Here is a 25,305-nt window from a genome sequence, read left to right as displayed (position 1 = left end):
TAAAGAACCTCTCTCTCCCTCTTAAGACCTATCTTTGCAGTCTAAAAATCCAGCACAAGAGATAATGAATGTTCATTGCAAAGAACCTCAGGATACACCATCTGAGAGATTTTGTGAAGTGAAGCAGGCTCAAGAGATCTCTCTCTTCCTGGGAATAAGTGCAGCATCCGGTTCAAGAAATCAGTGAACCCAAAATCTACCAATGAACTGGGATCTTGTAATAATTGCAACCATCTTCTGCACCTACCTGCTCTAAGAAACCAGATAACTTAAATCAGCCACAACTTTTAACAATCTACACCTCAAAGACAAGCAAAGGACTTCTAACTTATATTCTTCTTTTATTTGGACTGTAACTTCCTTTATTCTGATACCTGTGTGTCAGATACTGCATCTTTTATTATTTCCTCTTGGGTTTAGTGGCTAATAAACTTGCTCTTTCTTTGACTCAAGAATATCTCATTTGATTGGCTCCTTATTGTTCACTGCATAGTTGGAAAAAAATACATTTAGATTTGGAAAAGAGATTTAAAATATTTTTTTGGTTGTGACCAACCGAGGAGGCTAAATAGAGGTGAGCCAGTTCATCTTCCTCACCTGATCGTAACTTGTCCTAAGCAAACATCACCTCACTTCACTCCCTTAAATTCCACAGCAGGACCTCCAGGAAAGAGTGAGCCCTGCAGAGCAGCCTTTCCAATTCTCCTCTGCATTCTTGCTGGTGCTTCAGCCTCAAAAATACACATACGGTTGACTTTTTCTGACCCAGGCCAGGGTCCTTTTAATTAGAAATCCTTCAATTAGACAGATCTGGCATGTGATCCTGCCCACCTTCTCCGATTGTCCGTGGAACATAGAAACAGGGTGCTAATATTGTGGCTTAATTAAAGAGCCACAGCAAATGATTCATTTCAATCCTAAGCAGCAACCTCCTTTATAGTGCACAATTTCACTTGATTGCATTTCATCCACTCTCCTCTCCCCAGTATTAAGGATGGAAATAATTTTAAAGGATGGTTCTCCTCTGCTGCTGACTATCCTACCTCATAATGATGCATGTACCTGTATGCATATTTAGATTTCAAATATTCTTTAGATCCTTTGAAAGAGGTAATCATATGTTATAGCACTATTGGAGCTCCAGACTTTTAATCCTACAATTCTTCCTTATATCCAGGCTCCTTTCTCCTGGAACAGCTAAATTGAACATAGGCCTGAATTTTACCTGCCCCTGACAGTGCGCTTGGAGGCCATGTGGCTGGCAAAATGGTGCAGGAATGTCTTGGGGAGGACTGCTGTGCCTGACATCTTCTTGCTACTATGCCATTTTGCTGGCATTGGGAAAGCAGGCAGATGTGCTGCCTGTCAGGAGCCCAATTGAGTCACTTAAGTGGCCAATTAAGGCTTTCTTCCTGCCTCCGCAGGCATTTTGACTGGGTAGGTAAGGTCTGCCACTGCTTGGGGAAACCATCCAGTGAAACCTGGCAGCCTCCCAAAAGGCTCCAGGAAGGGGAGCCCTCCTTTTTGGGCACCTCTACGGTCCACAGCACTACCTGCCCTCAGCGAACCCACTCTGCCTGATCTCTAGGGCTTGGCTGCCTGACCCCAGCTCCCCAGATCTCACTGGACTAGCAATTCAGAGCCCCAGGCCAATGCTCTGGAGACATGGGTTCAAATCCCTTCATGGCAGTTGGTGGACTTTAAATTCAATTAATAAATCCAGAGTTTAAAAAGAAGCTGGTGTCAGTAATGGTGACCATGAAACGAATGTAGATTGTCATGAAAACTTAACTGGTTTGCTGAAGTCCTTCAGGGAAGGAAATGTGTTGTCCTCACCCGGTCTAGCCTACATGTGATTCCAGACCCAATGACAATGTGGTTGACTGAAAATGCTCTCTGAAATGGCCTAACAAGTCACTCAGTTGTATCAAAGCATGACAGAAAAGTCAATAAGGAACAAAACCGGACAGATCACCCACCATCGACCTAGGCACTGGAAACGATAACACACAGCCCTTACTAACCTGCAAAGTTCTTCTTACTAACATATGGGGGCTTGAGCCAAAATTGGGAGAGCTGTCCCACAGACTAGTCCAGCAACAGCCTTACATAGTCATATTCATGAAATCATACCTTACATGCAATGTCCCAGACACCACCATCACTATCCATGGGTATGTCCTGTCCCTCTGGCAGGACAAACCACTAGAGGTAGTGGCACAGTGGTATACAGTCGGGAGGGAGTTTCTCTGGGAGTCCTCAACATTGACTCTGGACTCCATCAGGTCTCAGGGTATCAGGTCAGACATGGACAAGGAAGCCTCCTGCTGATTATCACCTACTGCCCCCCTCAGCTGATGAATTAGCACTCTTCCATGTTGGACACCACTTGGAAGAAGCACTAAGGGTAGCAAAGGCCTGGGCGGGACTTCAATGTCCATCACCAAGAATGGCTCAGTGCACTGCCACAGAGTGAACTGGCCAAGTCCCAAAGGACAAATTTGCTGGACTGGGTCTGTGGCACATGGTGAGGGAACCAACAAGAGAGAAAAACCTATTGACCTCGTCTTTACCATTCTATCTTTTGCACATGCCTCTGTCCATGACAGAAGCATGTGCAAAAGAATGGTGACAGCGAAGTCCACCCTCAGGAGGATGCCTTTCTTTATGTTGTGTGGCACTACCACTGTGCCAAATAGAACTGATTTCAAACAGATCTAGCAACTCAAAACTGGGCATCCATTAAGCACTGTAGGCTATCAGCATGAACAGAATTGCATTTAATTACAATCAGTAACTTCATGGCCCAGCATATCCCCCCACTCTAGCTTTACCATCAAACAGAGGTATTAACCCTGGTTCAGTGAAAAATGCAGAAGGGCAAGCCAGGCATACCTAAAAGTGAAGTGTCAACTTGTTGAAGCTACAACACAGGGCTACTTGCATGTCAAACAGCGTAAGCAGCATTCGGTAGACAGAGCTAAGTGATCCCACAACCAAAGGATTCGAACTAAGCTCTGCAGTCTTGCCATACTCAGCCATGAATGTTGGAGGGCAATTAAACAACTAACTGGAGACGGAGAAGGCTGCACATATATTGACATGCTCACTGATGGGGAAGCCCAGCATATCAGTGCAAAAGATGAGGCTGAAGCATTTGCAACCATTTTCAGTCAGAAGTGTCGAGTGGATCATCTATCCCTGTCTCCTCCTGAGGTCCACGGCATCACAAATGCCAGTCTTCAGCCAACTCGATTCACTCCATGTGATATCAAGGAATGGCCTAAGTTACTGGATACTGCAAAGGCTATGGGCCCTGACAACATTATGGCAATAGTACTCAAGACCCGGGCAGGGAGAGAAATCATAGGCCCTGATGCTTCTTCTGTTTCTGGGACCCTTATTCCCCCTCCACACTTTAACCCTCACCCTCAGTCACGTATGATATTTTTTGCTCTTTCAAGATTCACCAATCAATTCACCAATCACAGAAAGGTTCTAATAAAATGATAACACCCATTGTTAGCACCTGGTTTCAAATGCTATCTGATGTGTGTGCAGCCTGGGTCATTAATATTATAAGCAACAATGATATAATGCAGTGTTAGTTTTGTGCACCCGATAGGTGATCCCACCATAACTATTAAACAAACCAAAGAGTACAAATTTTATTTCAACAGCATCATGCAATGCTGTTAATTTGACAGGAAAATATCCCATTAGTTATTTTTAACACTGTGCAGATGATAACACTGATTTTAGTGACTGTCTCAGCCCTCACTAATATGTTCTGCACATTGCATCATTTGGAAATGGTGACAGTAAGTTCATATTTGGGGAAAGATTCAATATTTGCCAGTCAGATAAACCACTCAAGATCTTTTCCATTCTGTGGAAGTAGAAGAAGATTTCCTTCTGCCTGGGTGCATGATATTATTCAATATACTTCTTTCATGTGGGGGAGGGAGCATAATTGGATTCTATTTATCAGTAATCTCACAGGGTAGAAAGATCAAATGACTCCTGAGCAACAAAGTGGAATGATTCAACAACATTGATCTTCACTGTCAGTGAGAAGCATTGGAGCCCTTGGGCATCTCTGTGCAATACAACTTATAAGAGGCCAGACTAAATGGTTTACAATTATCTATGTGCTTTCTTGATTAGCAAGTCTGAAGACTCTGCTGATTGCTGCTTCTTTCTGCAATATATTTTCAATATCTATGTAAACCAACTTTATCATGTATTTTTCAATACCTCAAAAAGCTCATTAAAAAACACTAAGATAGAGTGTGATAATAGGTAAGTAGACAAAAAGACAAAATTGAAGTCAATGGAAAAGACTCTTGAGAATCATTTGTAGTGTAAAACAGGTTACTGATTCACTATGAGCCCATTATGCACTCCTGTCCTGGCAATTTCATGCCACAGAGCCTGCTCACAGTAAACTTTCATTAGCAATAAAATAGACAGACTCCAGCCATAATTCCACCCTCTGCTCCCAAGATAATTATGGATGACAAAGGCCATCTAGCCCAGCTTATCTCATCCATCCAGAATTACATACAACCATATGTATTACAAGCATGAGTAGGCCATTCGGCCCCTTAAGCCTGCTCTGCCAGTTGATAACATTGCCTATGTCATACCAGTGACTACAACTCGAAAGTACTTAAGTGGCTGTAAAGCAATTTGGGCCATTGTGAAAGGTGCTATATAAATTTAGCTTTTGTCTTTTCTTCATTACACTTGCATAGAGTAGGCAGAGTGACTGTAGCAATGTTGAAATTGGAGGCCTAATGCTGAGTCTTTAAGGATAATTCATCACAGTTCAATCAACTGATGTTAGGAGTGTGGCTATAAAGAAATCACTACATTTACAAAAACATTCAACTCTATAGCTAGTATAACCTTACCATTCTGGCTTCTCTGGCACCAACCCACTATCGTACAATTCTGTTCTACTCTGTGAATTTACAGCCTATCCACAATCGAGCATAGATTACAAAAGCAAGGGAGGTCATGTTGGAGTTGTATAGAACCTTGGTGAGACCACAGCTGGAGTACTGTGTGCAGTTCTGGTCGCCACTTTATAGGAAGGATGCGATTGCGTTGGAGGGGGTGCAGAGGAGATTCATCAGGATGTTGCCTGGGATGAAACATTTAAGTTATGAAGAGAGGTTGGATCAACTTGGGTTGTTTTCAATGGAGCAGAGAAGACTGAGGGGCGACCTGATCGAGATGTACAAGATTATGAAGAGCATGGACAGGGTGAATAGGGAGCAGCTGTTCCCCTTAATTGAAGAGTCAGTCACGAGGGGACACAAGTTCAAGGTGAGGGGCAGGAGGTTTAGGAAGGAATGTGTTTTTTACCCAGAGGGTGGTGACAGTATGGAATGCACTTCCTGGGAGGGTGGTGGAGGCGGGTTGCCTCACATCTTTTAAAAAGTACCTGGATGAGCACTTGGCACATCATAACATTCAAGGCTATGGGCCAAGTGCTGGTAAATGGGATTAGGTAGGTAGGTCTGGTGTTTCTCACGTGTTGACGCAGATTCGATGGCCCGAAGGGCCTCTTCTGCACTGTGTGATTCTGTGGCTGGGGGAGGGGAAAGGATGGGGGAGCACAAGAAAATGTGTAGCACCACTATGCTGGCTAAATCGAAAGTGAAACGAGAGTCGTAGTGGGTGAGAACAGGTGCACCATGCACCAGTGGGTGGGCGGAGATGCAGGTCAGCTTAAATTGTCAACTAAAAGCGAACTGCAACAGGCAGCATTAAAAATGCTCAGGACATTGAGATGACTGTGATGCGGGAAGAATCCACGTGCATGGGAGAGGGCTTGCTTGATGCTCCAAAAGGCCCTGCCACACACACACTTCTCCCTAGAGACTCACTCGTGGGCTGGCTGCATGCAGCTGAACTGCTAATTTGGCAGCGGGGGTAGGGGGGCATTGATGCGTGGTTGCAGTGGGAGGACTTGTGAAGCCTGTCAATGAAGCTGAAGGACACCATTACATATTATTCAGTGAAAGTGAATATATTTTTTGATTGTAAAAGTGACAAAATGTGCAGCCAACTGTGATCAAAATGTCTCAATTTTTGAATGCCTTATGCTTCTAGGTGCTGCCCTGATATCTGCAGCAGGGGTGGAGACAGTCTGTGCAATCATTGGCCCTGTTGCCTCTGATGACTTTGGTATGGGTCCTCTGAAGAGCTGAGGCCTTGGGGCACTGGCTTGCTTTGGCTATCCTCCTGTGCGCCAGCTGCTCCCTCTGCGGTGACAGAGAACTAGGTTGAGGGGGGGTCACAGGCAAAGGGGACTTGGAGGGAGAGGACAGCCTCTGAAATTCCTGATTGGATGACCCCGGGGTGTCCAACTGCAGCTGCTGCTCATTTCGTATACCCGAGGGCCAGGGCCTGACTCCTTGAGGGGAAGGAGCACCTACAGGGATGTTGAGGTGCCCCATTTCCCTCTTGTGATGGAGTGCAGGTCTGAGCGCATCTTTGCATTCTTCTTGACCAGGTCACCATGGCATCTGCCATCCTCCCCATGGAGACCACCATACACGTACTATGTGGGCATCACTTCATCAGAGAGCAGTTGGACACACTCCTCCGACTCACGTGCCACTCTGTTGAGGGCTTCCAACAGCTCTGCATGATGTTCCCTCGCCTTCTGCTGATTTTGCAGGATTAGTTGGAAGGCCAAATCCAGAGGCTCGTCATCTGGCTCGGACCTCAAAGATGCCTCTTTCCCAGCAGCCTTCCGAGTGCCAGGGAGCTCGGCTGAACCTGCCTCCTCCCGCTATGGACACATGTCCGTGCGGTGACCACTAAATCATAAACCTGAACCTGTTCTAGATCTAGATCCCATTGAGATGTGTCTCTGCACTGGTGGAGGGTATGGTTAAGTGCTGTGACGCGTCTTCCATGCTGCTAATTTCCAGCTCTTCAATGGAGGAGGAGTCCTCTTGGCTGGCGGTGAGGATGTGGATGGAGTTGAGGGACTAGCTGGCTGAGGGTGTAGGTCACTTGGTAGAGCTCCCTGTGAACCAAAGCAGAGATAATTAGCGCATGTCAGCAGAGTCAAAAGCGGGAGAGAGAGCATTCACAGTTACATTGAAGAAGGGATGATGCGGTGCAGATTCCTCATGACGGTGTTCGCCGCTGACCTCACTATCATTGCCAGCACGGTCCACATCCTCAGCAGATGGCATGCTCCTCAAAGTGAGTGAGGGGCCTAATGTGGTTCACTCCACCCCCCAGTCTAGGACCTCTCCCTGCTCTGGAGAGAGTGTGAGCAGGACACATAGCACTGCATGAAATGTTTGTGTAGTGAACGGAGGCATGGACTGAATGAGGATATGAGCCTGATGGAGATGTGAGGGTGTATGTGAGAGTTAGTGGTGTTGTCCCTTGAGGTGTGAGATCCCTGTGGATGTGTGATGGGTTTGTGAGTGTGAGAGTTGAGAGTGATGAGAAGGTTTGCCCTGGCGGAATGGATGAGACCATTCATCCTGTGGCGGCCTTGAGTGGCTGTCCTCTTTTGGAAGGCTGCCGCCACTTCCCATACTGGATTGGTGACCGCCCAGAATGGAGGTAAAGGACATCAGGGCAGGCTTTCACTGCATCCAAAATGTGCTTGAGGAACGTGTCATTTAACTGCGGTGGCGGGGGGAGTGGTGGTGGTGGTGCAGTCTTTTTGCCTTTTGGGGGCCATGTCTTCTTTGTAGCAGTTGAGGGCTGGAAGCACTGAGAGGTGTGAGCACGGTTGCACTTTAAATGTGGTGCCTAGCATGATAAAGTGATGAGGTGATGGCATAATGGGCAAACGAGAGCCCACCCACCATCGAAACCCGGGAATGCATAATTAATGAAGCGGGATTGGGATGTTGTGGCGTGAAAAGCCACCATTGCGGCCAGCAGATAATATGTCTTTTTTCCGTCCTCTGCCACACTTAGCGCAAACCTGGGACAATTCCATTCATGGAGTGTAAATATTTGGGAGCCTAGCATTGATCCCAGTGGCACCTCAATAACTACAGTTTCCCCAACCTGAAAATCATCCATTTATCCTGATTGAGTTTTTTGTTGGTTAGCCAGTCTTCTATCCATGCTAATATATTACCACTTATACTATGAGCTTTTTTCCTGTGCAATAAACTTTTATGTGGCACCTTATCGGATGCCTTTTGGAAATCCAATGCACTACATCTATTTGCTCCCCTTTACCCATCCTGCTTGTTACATCCTCAAGTAACTTTAATAAATTTGTCGAACATATTTTCCCTTTCACAAACCTGTTTACTCTGCCTGCTTGTATTATGATTTTCTAAATGTCCTGCTGCTACTTCCTTAATAATGGATTCAAGCATTTTCACAATAACAAATGTCAGGCTAACTGGCCTCTGGTTTCCAACTTTCTGTCTTCTTTTCATGAAAAGGAGCATTACATTTGCAGTTTTCCAATCTGCTGGGACCTTTCCAGAATCTAGGGAACTTTTGAAGATTTCATCCAATGTATCCACTATCTCATCAGTCACTTCTTTTAAGACTGTAGGAAGGAGGTCCAGGGAACTTGTGAGCTTTTAGTCTCATTAATTTGTCTAGTACCTTTTTCTGTAGCGAAGATAGATACAATATATTTGTTCAAAGTTTTTGCCATTTCTTGTTTGCCCTCATTAATTCCCTAGTCTCATCCTCTAAGGGATCAACATTTACTTTAACTACTCTTCCTTTTCATATACTTACTGTATGTTTTGATATTTCTTGTTAATTTACTCAGAATCCTTTCCTTCCTCTTTTTATTTGAGTCATTCTTTAGCGGTTTCTAAAGTGTTCCCAATCTTCTGGCCTACCATGAACCTTTGCAACATTGTATGTCTTTTCTTTCAATTTGATACTGTCCTTAACTTTCTTAGTTATCCATGGATGGCTCAGCTTTCTCATAGGGTGGAATTTAGTTGAGGCAAAGGGTTTTCTGCCCAGTGGTTGGAGCATTGGTGGGGGCCTTGTGTCACCATTCTGTGGGAGGACCAATGCAATTTCAAGATAAGCAGGCACTTACTTGGACAGCCTTGGGCTTCCCACTGAATTAAGGTCCCAGTAGGGCAGAAATCCTGCCCCCTTGATTGGCCAATTAATCAGAGGCCATCTGCTTTCCATTAATGATAGCATCAACCAAAGTGGTGGCCAATGGCAGTAATACACTGAGGCCTTCATTAGAGATTGTCACTTGATCTGTGGCGAGAGGAAAGTGGGATGGGATAGGATCATGCGGAGGAGGTCGCTGGCGAAGGGGGGAAGGAAAGGTTGGATTCAAGGGCAGGGAACTGGATTTTAGCGGCCTCCTCATTTCCGATGCCAGGACCCTTGATCCCTCAGGTTTGCTGAGTGTCGCTCTGGAGGCATGGGAGACCTGTGAAAGTCCTGTTAAATCCCTGAACCACCATTAAATCATGGTGAGCTCAGGGATAATTGATTTCAAATGATTTGTTAACGAGCCTAATTACTTCCTGCTACCAGCAGGTGGGTTTCTTGCTTTGGGCCCTTCCTGCCCTTCACTAGAGGTGGGACAATATTCCCATCATTAGTGGTTGGGCACTCAGCCTCCTGTACAATTCTCCAGGCCTGCCAACTGGCCTGCTTCAGCTGACTTGATTAAATTCCACCCATGGTGTCTTTCTTTCTCAATGAAATATATCTTTGTTGAGAATTATGAAACATCACCTTAAATGCCTGCTACCAATTGTCTACCATCTCATCTTTTAATCTATTTTCCCTGTCCTCTTTAGCCAACTTTGTCTTCATACCCTTGGAATCAACTTTATTCAAGTTCAAAGCACTAGTCTTAGACCCACACCTCTCACCCTCAAACTGATTGTGAAATTCTGTCATGTTATGATAATTGTTGCAGAGACTCTTTTACTTTGAGGACATTAATTAATCTTGTTGTATTGCACATTATGAGATCTAAAATAGCCTGCTCCCTGGCACTAGAATGTACTGCTCTAAGAAATTGTCCTGAATACACTCTATGAATTCATCCTCCAGCCCACCTTTGCCAATTTTATTCATCCAATCTATGTGAAGACTAAAATCACCCATGATTATTGCAGGATATTTCATATAAGCCTCAATTATTTCTTCTTGTATACTCTGTCCTACAGTGTAGCTAACGTTAAGGAGACCTATACATTACTCCCACCAGCGTCTTCTTTCCTTTGCTATTTATTATCACCACCCAAACTGATTATACAGCTTAATCATCCAAGGCAAGATAATTTCTCACACTGTACTGATTCCATATTTTATCAACAGAACTACCCCATCTCCTTTTCTTTTCTGCCTATCCTGCTGAAATGTCAAATACCTCTGAATATTCAGTTCCCAGTCTAAGTCATTTTGCAACCCCGTCTCGACAGTGGCTCTCAGATCATACCCTTTTATTTTTCTTTCTGCTATCAGTTCATCAATCTTTTTAATGAATGCTGTATGCATTCAGATAAAGAGCCTTTAATTTAGTCTTTTTACCATTTTTCATTATTCTCACCCAATTGGCTAGTGGTCCCAGTATTGTTCAAATGAAGCCTATCCCAATGGAACAGCTGCCTCTTTCCGCAGCACTGGTTCCAATGCCCCATGGTTTGAAACCCATTTATTCCACACCGATCTTTCAGCCATGCATTCAACTCTGTAATCTTACAGACCCTATGCCAATTTGCTTGTGGCGCAGCATCCACTCTCCTGTTTTATGATACCACTGGAGTCACAAAGGGGTATTTGTAAAATGTCTGCCCCAGAATACCTCAATTCATCTTCCCTAAAGTGTACATTAGCTTAAGTTAGAGCAATTGAGAAACATAGATAAATATATAGATATCCCCTTCATAACATTGTTAATATTTTAACACTGAAGTAGAATGACCTTCCCTTATTATGAAGATATCTGTCTTGAGTGGTGGACTTTCTCTTGTTCTCCAGAAAGCAGGGAAAAAGAAACATCTATTCAGCCAATTAAACCTATTTGTAACTTCACCATTGTGAACTCACCAACTTCATTTCTTGAGGAAGTGAACAACATAAGTAATATTTTCAATAAAAATATGAAATTTCTCCCCAACTCCCAAAAATAATCAGATTATAAGCTTAAAATCTTTATTTAAATTCCATTTGCTTTCTTCAACTCTGACCAGTTGTACATACAACTGATGTTACCAGGATTCTGGCTGCAGTTTTCCATAAAGCACTGTTGGTTTGCAATTCTAGTTTCAGAAGAATAGCAGTAAACTAACCTTCCAGCACATATGTTTTTTTTCCTATTTTCATTTCAACTCATTGCCATTCTTATCTGGTATCGGCCAGAAAAAGAACCAATGAATCCAACAGTGGCTCAAAAGACCCAGAAAAATAAGGTGTTGCTGAAGCTTTTGGATATAAAAAGGCTTATGGATCATCCAAGTCTTCGCTTATCTGCTTATAGCCTTTACACTTGTTCTTAACCAGATGGTTATCCACTTTTTGAAATAAAATAGCGAACGTGGTATGCACAGTTTCCAAGTCTAGTGTGTAGCTTTGCAGTTTTTTTGTGGCTCTAGATTGGCTTTCAAATTGGATCAAATATTTTAGCTGTCCCATGGTAGCAGGAAAAGATTTTCAACTTCCTTTTAATTGCTTCTGAATGTCCAATTCCTTAGAACAGTTGTAATTACTGATTTGGTCTATTCAAAATGTAATGAAGGCTTTTTTATTTCGAAATAGACCCCTGACAGGAAGTGGTTAGTCTTTGATGGACCAGTTGATGCAGTCTGGATTGAGAACATGAACACTGTGCTAGATGACAACAAGAAATTGTGTCTGATGAGTGGAGAGATCATTCAGATGTCTCCCCAAATGAGTCTTATTTTTGAGCCAATGGATTTGGAGGTTGCTTCCCCTGCTACTGTAAGTAATCATGTATGAATTTTGATGGAAATATAAGACTGATTTTATGACAATGCTTCAAGCGAGGAATGGCATTCATAGGGGGTGCAGCTCAGACTACAGTCCATGACTCTATTTATTAATTTGATTTGATGGAAAATCATCAGTTGTGGGAAATGATTTCCCAATGTTTGGCCCTGCAAGTGCTTCATCTTGCTAGGAGCAGCCAATCATGTAACCAGCCCTTAGTGAAATGTATTTTGTAAAAATTATTATTTTCAACATGATACTTTGAATGGAAAGGAAACATAGGGAGATATGAAGACATTTTGTATTTTGCATAAATTTCCAACTTTTAAATTAATAGCAGGAATTTCCTCTGAGCTGTCCCACGTTACTGCAATAATTTTGCTGGATGTATGATTGAAACCCATTTTGTTTACATTCTGACAAAGTTATTACCAGGAGCGAGAGCAGCTTCACGGAAATTCCTGGAAAGCATGTTTTTTGAAATGGGACTTAGTGCCAGACTGCATACTACATTTTTAGTGAGAATATCTGTTCATCATATTTTAGGTTTCAAGGTGTGGAATGGTCTACATGGAACCTCTTATGATGGGATGGAAGCCGGTAATGGTATCTTGGCTGAATAAGATGCCACCTGGTGTACGTCCCATGCACAAGGAATTAATTGAAGGATTGTTTGACAGAATGGTGCCAGTGTGCCTTCAACTTGTTCGAAAAGCAGCTAAGGTAACAAGCTAGTTTTAAGTGTCTTGTATCTAAATGGAATGTGATTCCTGCAAATGGGATGTGATCACTGTAAACATATTGGCCCATAACTTCTGATCACCAGGGCATTGTACCCCAGGGTGTACCCAAAAGATATGCTGAGGGACCCCTCCACATCCACCTGTTGGGCAACTACCCTGCACTGAGAACCATCCGAAACCCCAATTTAAATCACAAACTTTGGATGGTTCCATCTGTCCTACAGGAATAGTTACCCACTTTTAATTAAAACCACTTCTAACTCCTGGTAACAATAGCACTGACCCCCCACCCCCAGCCCCACCCACTGGACCTCCTGATCATCCCCTGCGCTCTCCCACGACTACTCCCCACCCACCCTAACTATCCCCCTCATCGACTACCCTCCTGATCCCCCCGATTAGCTTCCAATACCTCACGGGACCCTCTGGCTAGATCCCCACACCCCATCTACCCTCTCGAACCCCCAAGGAACACTCACTATGCTCCCACCCCCAATTACCCATCCAACCTCCACAGAACTCCCCCAACTATACACCCATCCACCGACTACCCTCCCAGCTCTCCCAACTATCCCCCCACCCCCCTGACTAGCCCCCTGACCCAGCACAGGAACTGCTGACTACCCCACCCACCTCCCTACTACCCTCCCACAGCCCCAAATACCTCCCCACCCGCTGACTACCCTCCCAGTGACTAACCTCACTGACCACCCCCACAATGATCATCCCCCACACTGATCGCCCCCACACTGACCATCCAACTCCCTACTTACCACCCTCCCCACTGATCACCCAAACCTCCCAATGACCAGGCCCCCACACTAACCATCTGACCCTCCAACTGACCACCTCCCCACAGACCAACCATACCCCCGCCACTGACCACCCAACCACCCGAGCCCATCCACTGATCATCACCACCCCCCCACCCTGTGACCACCCGACTTCCCTGACCCACACTACCCCTATATCCTGTTGCTCCTTGTCCTGCTGCACTGCCCCCACTGCTCCCACCCCCCCCCGCATATCATCCCAACCACTTACCTTAGACACTTATCTTCTCCCTAGCTTACTGATTTATGCCAGCTAGTGCTGTAAAAAGAGGGTGTATCTTTATTTCCCCCAACTCCCCTGCACTTGACAGAAGACCTCAGGAACCTGCTGCGCTGCATTTTTCTTACCCGGTGCAAGCCGGAAGGTTGGGCGAGAAAGGTGCAGCTGCATTTTAGTGTGGGCAAATAGGGGTGGAATGGCAAATCAACTGTGATTACCGCTCCACGAAAGTTATGGCTCAATATAATTTTCATATACATCTACTTTACGTTCACTCTATCGATCCATCATAACCCAACACTTTTTCCACAGGAATCTATGGAAAACTAAACAGAACTGAGTGGTGCTACCATTATAAAACTCGATGGTCTAGCACAGGCAGCCAAAACCTTAATGACAAGGAGAGATATTATTTAAACTTTAGTCTAAAGCAAATAAGTGTCAAAATGCTGTCGTTCAAGTGCCAGATAATAATGAAAAGCAAAATAGAGACTCATTTATGGATTTTTATGCAATGCCATTTTACTGACGATTGTAAACTAATATGTATTAATATTAATGAAAGAGGACATTTGATTATCAACATTTTAAAGATTTTGACAAGAAGTTGCTGATTGAATTATGTTTCTCACAAGTACAATTTTAATAAAAGTTTAAAACAACAGAACAAGACATTTAATTATCTGCAACTCCTTCCTTAAATGAAAAAAATACTCTTACTTTTTATGATCCTTGACCTGACCTCCAAGTTTTTGGTAAGATTCGGTTAGGGACCAATAACGTTTATTTTAAAGGAGACAAAGGACGGAACCTTCCCAGATTTGCACTAAGTGTGGTAGCGGGCGAGTAAAGTCGGTTTTTTACCCACCGGCCCCAATGGTGACTTTTCACTCTGCATCATCCCAACCCACCGCATTAATTATGCATTCCTGGGAAACACGTCATTTCGATTAGGGTGGGCTCTGATTCGCCTGCCACGCCATCACCTCACCGCTTCATCATGCCGGGTACCACGTTTAAAGTACAGCCGCATGCACACCTCTCAGTGCTTCCAGCCCAGAACTGCTGCAAATAAGACATGGCCCCGAAAGGCAAGAAAACTGCAGCCCCCAGATTTAGTGACGCATCCTTCAAGTGCCTTTTGGACGCTGTAGAGGCTTGCCATGATGTCCTCTACCCCTGCTCTGGCCGCAGGAGGAGCAACTACATTACTACTACAGCTTGGTAGGCAATGGTAGAGGTGGTCAGTTCCAATGCTGCACAGAAGAGGTTGGCCATCCAATGCAGATAGAGGATGAATGATCTCACCTGTGCTGCCAGGATATGGCAACCATCTCATCACTCTAATTCACACACTCAAGCCCATCACACATTCATTGGCATCTCACTCACTGCCAGCTCAAAGGACATCATCACTCACTCTTTCACACACACCCTCACATCTCCATCTGGCCTCATCTATTCTGGAGACTGTCTCCTCAGCCCTCACCATCTTAAGGCCACTTGCACAGATCAACTTGTGCCCCCACACAAACCCTGGGATAATCCCCTTCCTCAGTACAGTCCTCACTCTGCAGCCTCTTCTCTTGCCTCAGGTCACTTCTCCCCCTTCCCCAAGCAAGTCCTAGCCCTGCAGCAGTGCAAAACCACCCCTGCCTTATGACTGGTCTGGTAGGTAGAGATATGCCATGCAATCACGCTGATGTGGGGGGTCATTCAGCGTGGGGGGATGAGCCCGGTGGGCTAGCTTTAAAATGATATGAAGGTGTATTACAATGAGGTTCCTGACATCCGATGGGCAATGTGGCCCGCCATTGCTGTGCTGAGTGTGCAATCACAGACTGGTTTCATGATGTTGTGAAACCTATTTTTGGCCTTCTTGCCATATTGTCTGCTCACACTGCCGAGCTCGCCGATGCCAGCGGGCATGTACGATTCTGCCCAAAGTTTGAGATTCATAGAGCCATAGAGGTATACAGCACAGAAAAAGGTCCTTCGGCCCATCGAGTCTGCGCTGGTCAAACAAGTACCTAACTATTTTAGTCCCATTTTCCAGCACTAGGCCCATAGCCTTGTATGCCATAGCATCGCAAGTGCACATCCAAATACTTCTTAAATGTTATGAGGGTTTCTGCCTCTACCATCCTTTCAGGCAGTGAGTTCCAGATTCCCACCACTCTCTGGGTGAAAATATTCTCCCTCACATCGCTCTAAACCTCCTGCCCCTTACCTTAAATCTATGCCCCTGGTTATTGATCCCTCCACCAAGGGGAAACGTTCCTTCCTGTCTACCCTATCTATGCCCCTCATAATTTTATACACCTCAATCATGTCCCCCTCAATCTCCTCTGCTGCAGGGAAAATAACGCCAGTCTATCCAGTCTCTCCTCATAACTAAAACTTTCCAGCCCAGGCAGCATCCTGGTAAATCTCCTCTGCAGTCTCTCTGGTGCAATCACATCCTTCCTATAATGCAGATTCCAGAACTGCATGCAATACTCTAGCTGTGGCCTAACCAGCGTTTTTTATACAGTTCCAGCATAACCTTCCTGCTCTTATGTTCTATGCCTTGACTAATAAAGGCAAGTATCCCATATGCCTTCTTAACCACCTTATCTACCTGTCCCACTACCTTAAGGTACTGGTGGACATGCACACCAAGGTCCCTCTGATCCTCTGTACTTCCCAGGGTCCTACCATTCATCGTGTATTCCCGTGCCTTATTTGTCCTGCCCAAGTGCATCACTTCACACTTATCCAGATTAAATTCCATTTGTCACTAATCAGCCCATCTGACCAGCCTGTCCATATCCTCCTGTACCTAAGGCTCTCCTTCTCACTATTTAACCACCTCAACAATTTCCGCAAATTTACTGATTAACCCTCCTACATTCAAATCTAAATTGTTTATATATACCATAAATAGCAAGGGACTCAACACCAATCCCAGTGGAACCCCACTGGACACATGCATCCAGTCACAAAAACACCTCTCGACCATCACCCTCTGCTTCCTGCCACTCAGCCAATCCTGGATCCAATTTGCCAAATTGCCTTGGATCCCATGGGCTCAAAAGCCTTGCTGAAGTCCAAGTAGATTACTTCAAATACATTGCCCTCATCTACAGACCTGGTCACCTCTTCAAAAAATTCAATCAAATTGGTCAGACATGACCTCCCCTTAACAAAACCATGCTGCCTGTCTTTGATTAATCCCTGCCTCTTCAAGTGTAGATTAACTCTGTCCCTCAGAATTGCTTCCAATAGTTTCTCCACCACTGAGGTTAGACTGACTGGCCTGTAGCTCCTTGGTTTATCCCTTCCTCCCTACTTGAATAACGGTACCACATTGGCTGTCCTCCAGTCCTCTGGCACCTCTCCTGTGGCCAGAGGGGTATTGAAAATTATTGCCAGCGCCTCTACTATCTCCCCCCTTGCCTCACTCAACAGCCTGGAATACATTTCATCCGGGCCTGGAGATTTATCTACTTTTAAGCCTGCCAGACCACTTAGAACGTCCTCTCTTTTTATGCTAATTTCTTTAATATATCACAGTCCTTCTGCCTGATTTCCATTACCACATTGTCCCTCTCACTTGTGAACACCGACACGAAGTGTTCATTTAGAACCCTACCTACATCTTCTGGCTCCACACACAAATTACCACTAAGGTCCTTAATGGACTCTACTCTTTCCCTAGTTATCCTCTTAATGTACTTGTAAAATAATTTTGGATTTTCCTTTATTTTACCTGCCACTGCTTTTTCATGCCCCCTTTTGCTCTCCTAATTTCCTTTTTAAATTCCCCCTTCACATTCTATACTCCTCTAGGGCTTCCATTGTTTTAAGCCCCCAGTATCTTCCATAAGCCTCCCTTTTTCTGTTTATCCAATCCTGTATATACCTTGACATCAAGGGTTCCTTGGAGTTGTTGGTCCACCCTTTGTCTTTACTGGAATATGTTGGCCCTGTACTCTCCCTATTTCCTTCTTGAATAAGTCCCACTGCTCTGACACAGATTTACCTAAAAGTAGCAGCTCCCAGTCCACTCTAGCCAAATCATATCTGATCTTATTCAAATCGGCCTTCCCCAGTTTAGAACTCTGATTTCTGGCCCATCCTTGTCCTTTTCCATGACAACTTTGAATCTAACGGAGTTATGATCTCTATCTGCAAAATGCTCCCCCACTGATACCTCTACCACTTGCCTGGCTTGAAATTAAGTCCAGGACCGCCCCCTCTCTTGTAGGACCTTCTACGTACTGGCTTAAAAAGCTCTCCTGGATGCATTTTAAGAATTCCGCTCCCTCTAAACCTATCACACTATGATTAGCCCAGTTAATGTTGGGGACGTTGAAATCGCCCACTATTACTACCCTATTATTTTTACACTAATCTGAAATTTGCCTACATATCTGCTTTTCCATTTCTCTCTGACTGTTTGGGGGCCTTTAGTGCACTCCCAACAATGTGATTGCTCCTTTTTTGTTTTTAAGTTCCATCCATATGGCTTCATTTGAGGAGCCTTCTAAGATGTCACCCCTCCTTACTGCTGTAATTGATTTCTTGATCAATATTGCGATACCCCCATCTCTTTTACCTCCTTCCCTGTCTCGCTGAAGACCCTTTATCCTGGAACATTGAGCTGCCAACCCTGCCCCTCTCTCAACCATGTCTCTGTGACAGCAATGTCATCATAATTCCATGTGTTAATTTGTGCCCTCAACTCATTTGCCTTATTTGTCAGACTCCTTGCATTAAAATAAATACCATCCAACCTTGCCAAACTCTCTTTTGCCTTAACTGGCCTATAATTTCTATGCCTTCCAGACTCACTTGCTCTCTCTTCTAATTTTGGCTGTTCATCTCCCACTGCTGAGCCTCCTCTCAGGATCCCATCCCCCTGCTAAGTTAGTTTAAACCCTCCCCAAAAGCACTAGCAAACCTCCCCACAAGGATGTTGGTCCCATTCCAGTTCAGGTGCAACCCGTCTGCCTTGTACAGGTCCCGCCGACCCCAGAAATCTAAAGCCCTCCCTCCTGCACCATCTCTCCAGCCACGCATTCATCTGGACTAACCTCTTATTTCTATACCCACTAGCGCGTGGCACTGGAAGTAATCCAGAGATTACTACCTTTGAGGTCCTGTTTTTTAATCTGTTTCCTAGCTCCCTAAATCCTGCTTGCAGGACCTCATCCCTCTTTCTAGCAATGCCATTGGTTTGCCCTCCCCCTTTAGAATGCCCTGCAGCTGTTTAGTGACAACCTTGACCCTGGCACCAGGGAGGCAACCTACCATCCTGGAGTCATGTCTACGGCTGCAGAAATGCCTGTCTGTTCCCCTTACTATCGAGTCTCCTACCACTATTGCACTCTTTTTCCTCCCCCACTGTGCTGAGCCACTCACAGTGCCATGAGCGTGGCTGCACTCTCCAGAAGAACCATCACTCTCACCATTTTTAAACACAGAAAAACAGTTCTCGAGTGAGATGCATCCTGGGGATTTCCTGACAACCTGCCTGACGCCTTTCTTCTGACTGATGGTCACCCATTCCCTCCCTGTCTGCACTTCAATAAGCTGTGGGCTGACCATGTCTAAAAACATGCTATCCATGAAACTTTCAGCTTCGCGGATGCACCTCAGTGCCTCCAGCTGCTGCTCAAGCTCTGAAACTTGGAGCTCAAGTAGCTGCAGCTGGTGGCACTTTCTGCACACCTGGTTGGTCAGAGCGCAAAGAGTGTCTTGGACTTCCCACATGTTACAGACGGTACATAACACAGGATTGAGCTGCCCTGCCAGGCCTCTAGTTGAAAAAAAACCCCTTATTTTAAGTAAAACATTAAATTATTTATGTACTTTAAATACAAACTGGAACTCTTACCTTTCCTTAGCTTAATCTATTTTAAACTGGAGAAAAACACTTACCCACTACTCACTAGTCAGCTCTCACTTTTGTGCTGACATCACTTTTTGAAGCTTCCCCACACTCGCGCTGGTTCTGATCTCTCCGCCACTCTCTTGCGCTGCCTTGGGATGTCACAAAGACCTGACTGCAGGACACACTTCCCAGGCTTGTCTTTCTTAAGACTTGCTAATAGAATAAAGCCACAAGATTCCTTGGGTTTTGAAGAAACAAAAATAAACTTTACTATACCAGGGTAGAAAGATGAAACAATTTGTATTATCTATCTTATGCTCTAACATTCAGAGTATATATGAGGCACATATGAATTAACAAGCAAACTGTGCTCGAACACACCACACTGCACACGAAGACAGAGTCCACGGATTTCTCAACAACTCACCTAGATGTCACTAAATACTGTGAGTCGGCCAATCTCATTGAAACTCTGGGCGGAATCTTCCCCCCTTCCCTGCCAGCAGCAGGAATCGTGGTGGGCGGGAGATGTAGAGGTAGGCCAAAAAGCAGTTTCCCAACATTAGGAAATCAGTTTACAATCTTCCTCACCCAACTTTCATGGCGGTTTAATGGCAGGCTGCGTTGTTTGCTAGTCAACATTGGGAACTCATTTTTCAACTTATGAACGCTCATTAAAATCCCAATAGGCCAGAATCTTCTAGCCCTGTCCAATCTACTGCCCTGCCAACGAGAATTTACACCATCCTATTTCCCGACTTTACAAAAGTGGTGTGCTCCCTTCAGGGGAAACTTTCATTACCTACCATACTTGCCAGCAGGAGATGATGCTTATGAAAGAGATGATTGGGGGCAGTGTTGAAAGACACGAAGAGAAGGGCTAACTGGAAGCGACAAAGTTGGGGGCGGGGTGTTGGTAGAAAACATGAGGGGAAGGGCTACTGGAAGAGACGAAGGGTGGGGGGTTCTGTGGAATACATGAGTCGAAGGGGTGTTGGAAGAGACAAAGTGGGGGTTGGTGGAATACACGAGGGAAAGGGTAGTTGGAAGTGATGAAGAGAGGAGTCAGTGGTGGAGTGAATGGGGAAGGAAGGCATGAAGGGGAAGAGGGGAGTGAGCGGGGAATGTTTCATAGGGTGTGGTCAGTCAAATCAATGCTGGAGTCCTGGGGGGACAGCTGAGGGTGCTGGTGGTAGGAAGGGATAGTCACTTTGAGAGGGGGAAGTGGAATGCGGTAGGGTGGGAGGGTCTTTGATGGGGACAAGAATGGTGGCATGGCTAACACAAGTGGGCAGAATCAGGGTGGGCATGGGCACTGTGACTGGTGTGGGCTTAGCGGGGAGGGAAGACAGGTCCAGGTTAACAGTTATAGGGTTCAGGGTGATGGGGGAGTTTTAAGGGTGACCACGGGAAGAAAGAAGGTCACATTGGGGCCTCGCGCATGCATAAATAATGAGGCAGGGAGCACACGATTGAGTTTAAGAACAAGCCCCGTTCAACAGCAGAAATCACTCCAACTTCCTGCTTTCACTACGGGACTTAGTCCCAGAGTGGAAAATTCCAATGCAATCCAATCCTTTGCCTCCCTCATGAGGGATTCCAGTCTTTACCTTTGAAGATCTTGCCTTGGAATTCTACACAAAGGATGCTTCAACTCAGATGGTGTCAAGGATGGCCCATCTCGCAGGATTTGAAATCTTGTTTCTCAGGATTCTGATCCCTGGATTCCTGAGTCTGCACTCAAACACCAGCTCACAAGCACAGCTTCTGCTTTTCGGTCATACTGAACAGAACACTACTAGTCGAAAGGGGTACCTTCGCCCACTGGCCCGCAGTCACTAATCTTCCACTGCCTTCATGGATCTTCATGGCTGCTCCTGAGCCCTCTTCAATTGCCAGGGCTTTTCCTGAGCCCTTTTCATTTGAAGTCTGCTAACCGTAGCCCTTTTCCAACTTGCAGCCTCTTTCTCTACTTCTCTCTTTTTAACTTAACTGGGACCCCTTTCTGTCCCCTCTCTCTTTGGGACCTCTCCCAGTCCTCTGTCTGGGAATCTTCCTTCTGGGACATTTCCCTGTCCCCCTCTCCCATTGGGACCTGTCCCTGTCCCCTCTCCCTTTGGGACCTCTCCCTGTCCCCTGCCTGGGACACTTGTCTACAATGTTTTCCTGTTCATGTGCGAGAACTCCGAGATTTGTCAGATTTCGAAGTTCCCAATGTCCGCCCTCAAGGTTAAAGTAAGCCTGTCATTCTTTAAAGGGATTTCTGCTGTTGGAATTCTTCGGAGAGTCATTCAATATCTAGGCCACTGTCATTTTCATTTTCAAGCAGGACTGTAAACTTTCATCCTTCAGTTTGTTTTTCAACTTGCTTTTAAATGAATTCTTACTTGAAAACACTTGCACACACTGGAGCTGAATTTATACCCTCAATCCTGTAGCTGGTGATGTCTGTTGCCTTTTTCACTGTCTGTCCTTCACAGTCTTCACAAATAAAGGCATGTCTTTAATTTTTGAACAATTTCATTTTGGCTTTTAACTTACTGAGACTTTGATAAAACATTCTGTTATATATTCACTATCTGTGAATGGCTATCCTCCTTTCACAGTCTCTTGAATGCCAGAAACTAACAGCAGTTGAGCTACCTGATGATTTCACACACTTAGCGAGCACATTCCTATATTTCTCTGCCATGTTCTTCAGCTTGTTTCATCACTTTCTTTTGGGTTTTTCCAGCAGGAAACTTTTGGCTAAGGCAGTGAGCTTTTAGTGAATTGCCTCTCAAGATTTAATTTCTTCTTGTTGATGAATTTCTCATTATAAATGGGACACACAGGGAGGCTTGCAGAATTTGGGATGAATGTGGATGAATCAATCCATTCATCTTAAAATTCTCGATTTTTCTCCTCTTTTCGGTCATTTCCAAAGCAACCTCAAAATAAGGGCCAGAGTAAGTTTGTTCCTTCGATGATTTATCTGGCTGCCTGCACACGACGTCCGTGCTCACCAGCATAGCCTCAGAACCAGGTCCAGAGTGAGTGTGTGTTTTTACTGATTGAAGTGTCAGGCTGCATGTGTTTACCAGGATAACGCCAATAACACTCTGTTACAATTCACTGATCAGTGTCCTATTTATTGTACATCTACCCAATTATGGAGCGTTTCCCCATTAATCCTGATCAATCAGGTTGCGACCCATCAGAATGTGCCCTTTTGGGCGAGCTTTTTGAACAGACTAACCTAGACCAGAGTGAGTGCGATGTTTTATTGATGGATGTACCTGCCTGCACATGTGGTTGGATAGTACAGAATAGTCATTTTTCCTGGTGAAACATTTGAGCGACAAGAATTTTTAGTTAACTGATTTTTAAAAATGTTTCTGCATTGGGAGCACAATGGGTGAAGAATTCTCTGAAGCTCGTAGCACTAAACATTTGAAAAATGTGTTCATTCAGGAGCAGTACATTAGACCCCAGGGAGCTGTACATTGTAACACCTGGTCAAGCATGATACTGCCTGTTGTGGGTTCAAGCCCTGCTACAGAGACTTGAGTACATCATTCAGGTTGATAATTTAGTGCTGAGCATGTGCTGCATTGTTGAACGTGCTGTTATTTAGATAAGACTAACTAATGAACTAACTAACTAACTAACAGTCCTCTTGGGTAGATGGAAAAGATGGCATGGCACTATTTGAGTTCTGCCATTATTTAAGCCAAAATTTATCTCTTAACAAACATCGCTTAACAGCAGAGACTGAGGCCTACAAAGGAGAGGAAATAGCTGCACTAGCCTCTCCCTTCAAGGGTGAACTGTAGGGTTATTACTGATGTTTGCTGAGGCCAACTGCTAGTGTCCCCATTATAAACCCAGAATGCTGAGTAGTATTGCAGATGGGGGCAAAATCTGCTGGCGACCCATGTGTGTCAAACCCTGCCCCCACCCCACATCACCATTGATACTTGTTGGGTGAGAAAGGATAGACAAGTGGCAATCTTGTTGGTGGCACATGGCAAGGGAATGATAGGCATCTGTCTGAATTTTACATCATTGTCTGACACTACCTCGTTCACCTCATGAATAGCCACTATCCTGGCAGCACCCTCGCTTAATCCTGCACTGGTCTTCAATACTGACTACCTTCGGACTTCTTAAAAAGGATTGATGCTCTGTGATAAGGGCTACCCACTCCACACATGTCTCATAACCCTCTTTAACCATCCCACTACGTGAAGTCAGAAGGTCTTCAATGAAAGCCATGAAATAACCTACAAAACTGGACCAGCTATTGGCTCCTCAGGCAGCAGTTTTGTTGCTTAGATCAGCAAGGTGAGGGTATTTGTGATGATGTGCTTTGTCTTCCACATTCTTACAATTCTGAAAGCCCAGCAACTCTATCCTGGGACCTAGAGGCTGCCTCAGGAGACGGAGTATCTGGAAGAGGAAGCAGAGGCAAGGAGCAGATCACATCCATTATGTGCAATTGGATAGAATGAGAGGAATTACATTGTGAGGCTTCGCTTCAGTCAAAATGAAGTTCCCCATCCTAGCATTGACTCACCATTCCCTAACAACACATCCATTTCAGGCTTCCTATCAGAAAATCCCCATGGCCAACATCATTAGGTAAAGACCAACAGCGAAATGCAGCAATTCTTCAACAATACAAAAAAAAACAAACTAATCATACTTGTGCACACCCTTAGTGCCTGTCATCTGATTTAGTGCTCCTGTGCAGTGCTACCTCAGTGACTGCACATGGTTGGTGGAAGGCACCTAACTTTCACTGGGGGAGACAAAGATGATCCTGCAGGATATTCTCGAGCATCTCAGGCCTTGGAGGCCTGGCTTTGAACTGCACCACCTAGGCATGGTGGTAGCAATCTGGGATGGCTGGCTGGGAAGCAAAAGAAAGGATCTGATGGAGTGGCTGTGGTGGATACACCAATGCTGCCAACATGAGAGAGGAAAGCAGGTTTGTGCTCCATGGTGCTGTTGCCACTCTCGCGGGTTAGCATCTCAACAATTCTCGTAGTCTGTTGGAGCAAAGGTTGCTGGACTGCTGTGAATGAGTGCCTTCATGCCCCTTTCAACGTTGATTTTCGTGTGCATGATGGCAGCATTGTCTGCCTGGATGGCAACAACCAGGGATCTCACGACCTCTGTCTGAGTTTTCACTGCAGCCTGGAAATATTGGGAAGCCTCTGCTTGTGCTGCTGAGACAGGGGCCAACCGATACTGCCAATGCTACCATAGAATGGCCCACGACTTCCACAGAATTCATTATGCCTTGTTGGAGCTGACTCTTCCATGCTTCTAGCCAGTCTGGCAGGCCTGCTAATGCACCAAGTTCATTGAGTCCATCCTAATGAGTTCCTAATTTGAGTTTTCTGCAGCAGAACTCACTCGCGACCTTGCCCTCCAAGGAGTTGCACATGAATTACTCTATCCCCCGACCTCGCTGCTGCCTTCCCATCACTGGTAACTCAACCCAATGCCTCTAATGTTTGCATAGTGGCTGTATTTGAGTTGGTACCTGAGATTGTAAACTTGAGATGGTGCCACCTCGTCACTCTCATAGAGTTGATCTTCCTTTTCCTGGAGGCTCTTCAGAGGCTAAACAGGAATCAGATCTTGAATCTCTGAAAGTGCAAATTGATAAGACAAGGGTAAGGATAA

General features: G+C 45.0%; 1 protein-coding gene across 1 annotated transcript in view; it reads left to right on the top strand.

Annotated features, from left to right (window-relative positions):
- dnah7 (dynein, axonemal, heavy chain 7) overlaps positions 1-25,305 on the top strand; it is a 616,407-nt gene that overhangs the window by 244,520 nt on the left and 346,582 nt on the right. Inside the window, exons 32-33 of the mRNA XM_041200170.1 lie at positions 11,764-11,946; positions 12,502-12,678. Of these exons, the coding sequence (XP_041056104.1) occupies positions 11,764-11,946; positions 12,502-12,678 (360 nt within the window). The remainder of the gene's footprint in view (positions 1-11,763; positions 11,947-12,501; positions 12,679-25,305) is intronic.

The sequence above is a fragment of the Carcharodon carcharias genome, chromosome 12 (assembly GCF_017639515.1).
Source record: "Carcharodon carcharias isolate sCarCar2 chromosome 12, sCarCar2.pri, whole genome shotgun sequence".
NCBI lineage: Eukaryota > Metazoa > Chordata > Chondrichthyes > Lamniformes > Lamnidae > Carcharodon > Carcharodon carcharias.
This window is presented reverse-complemented; position numbering and strand designations above follow the sequence as displayed.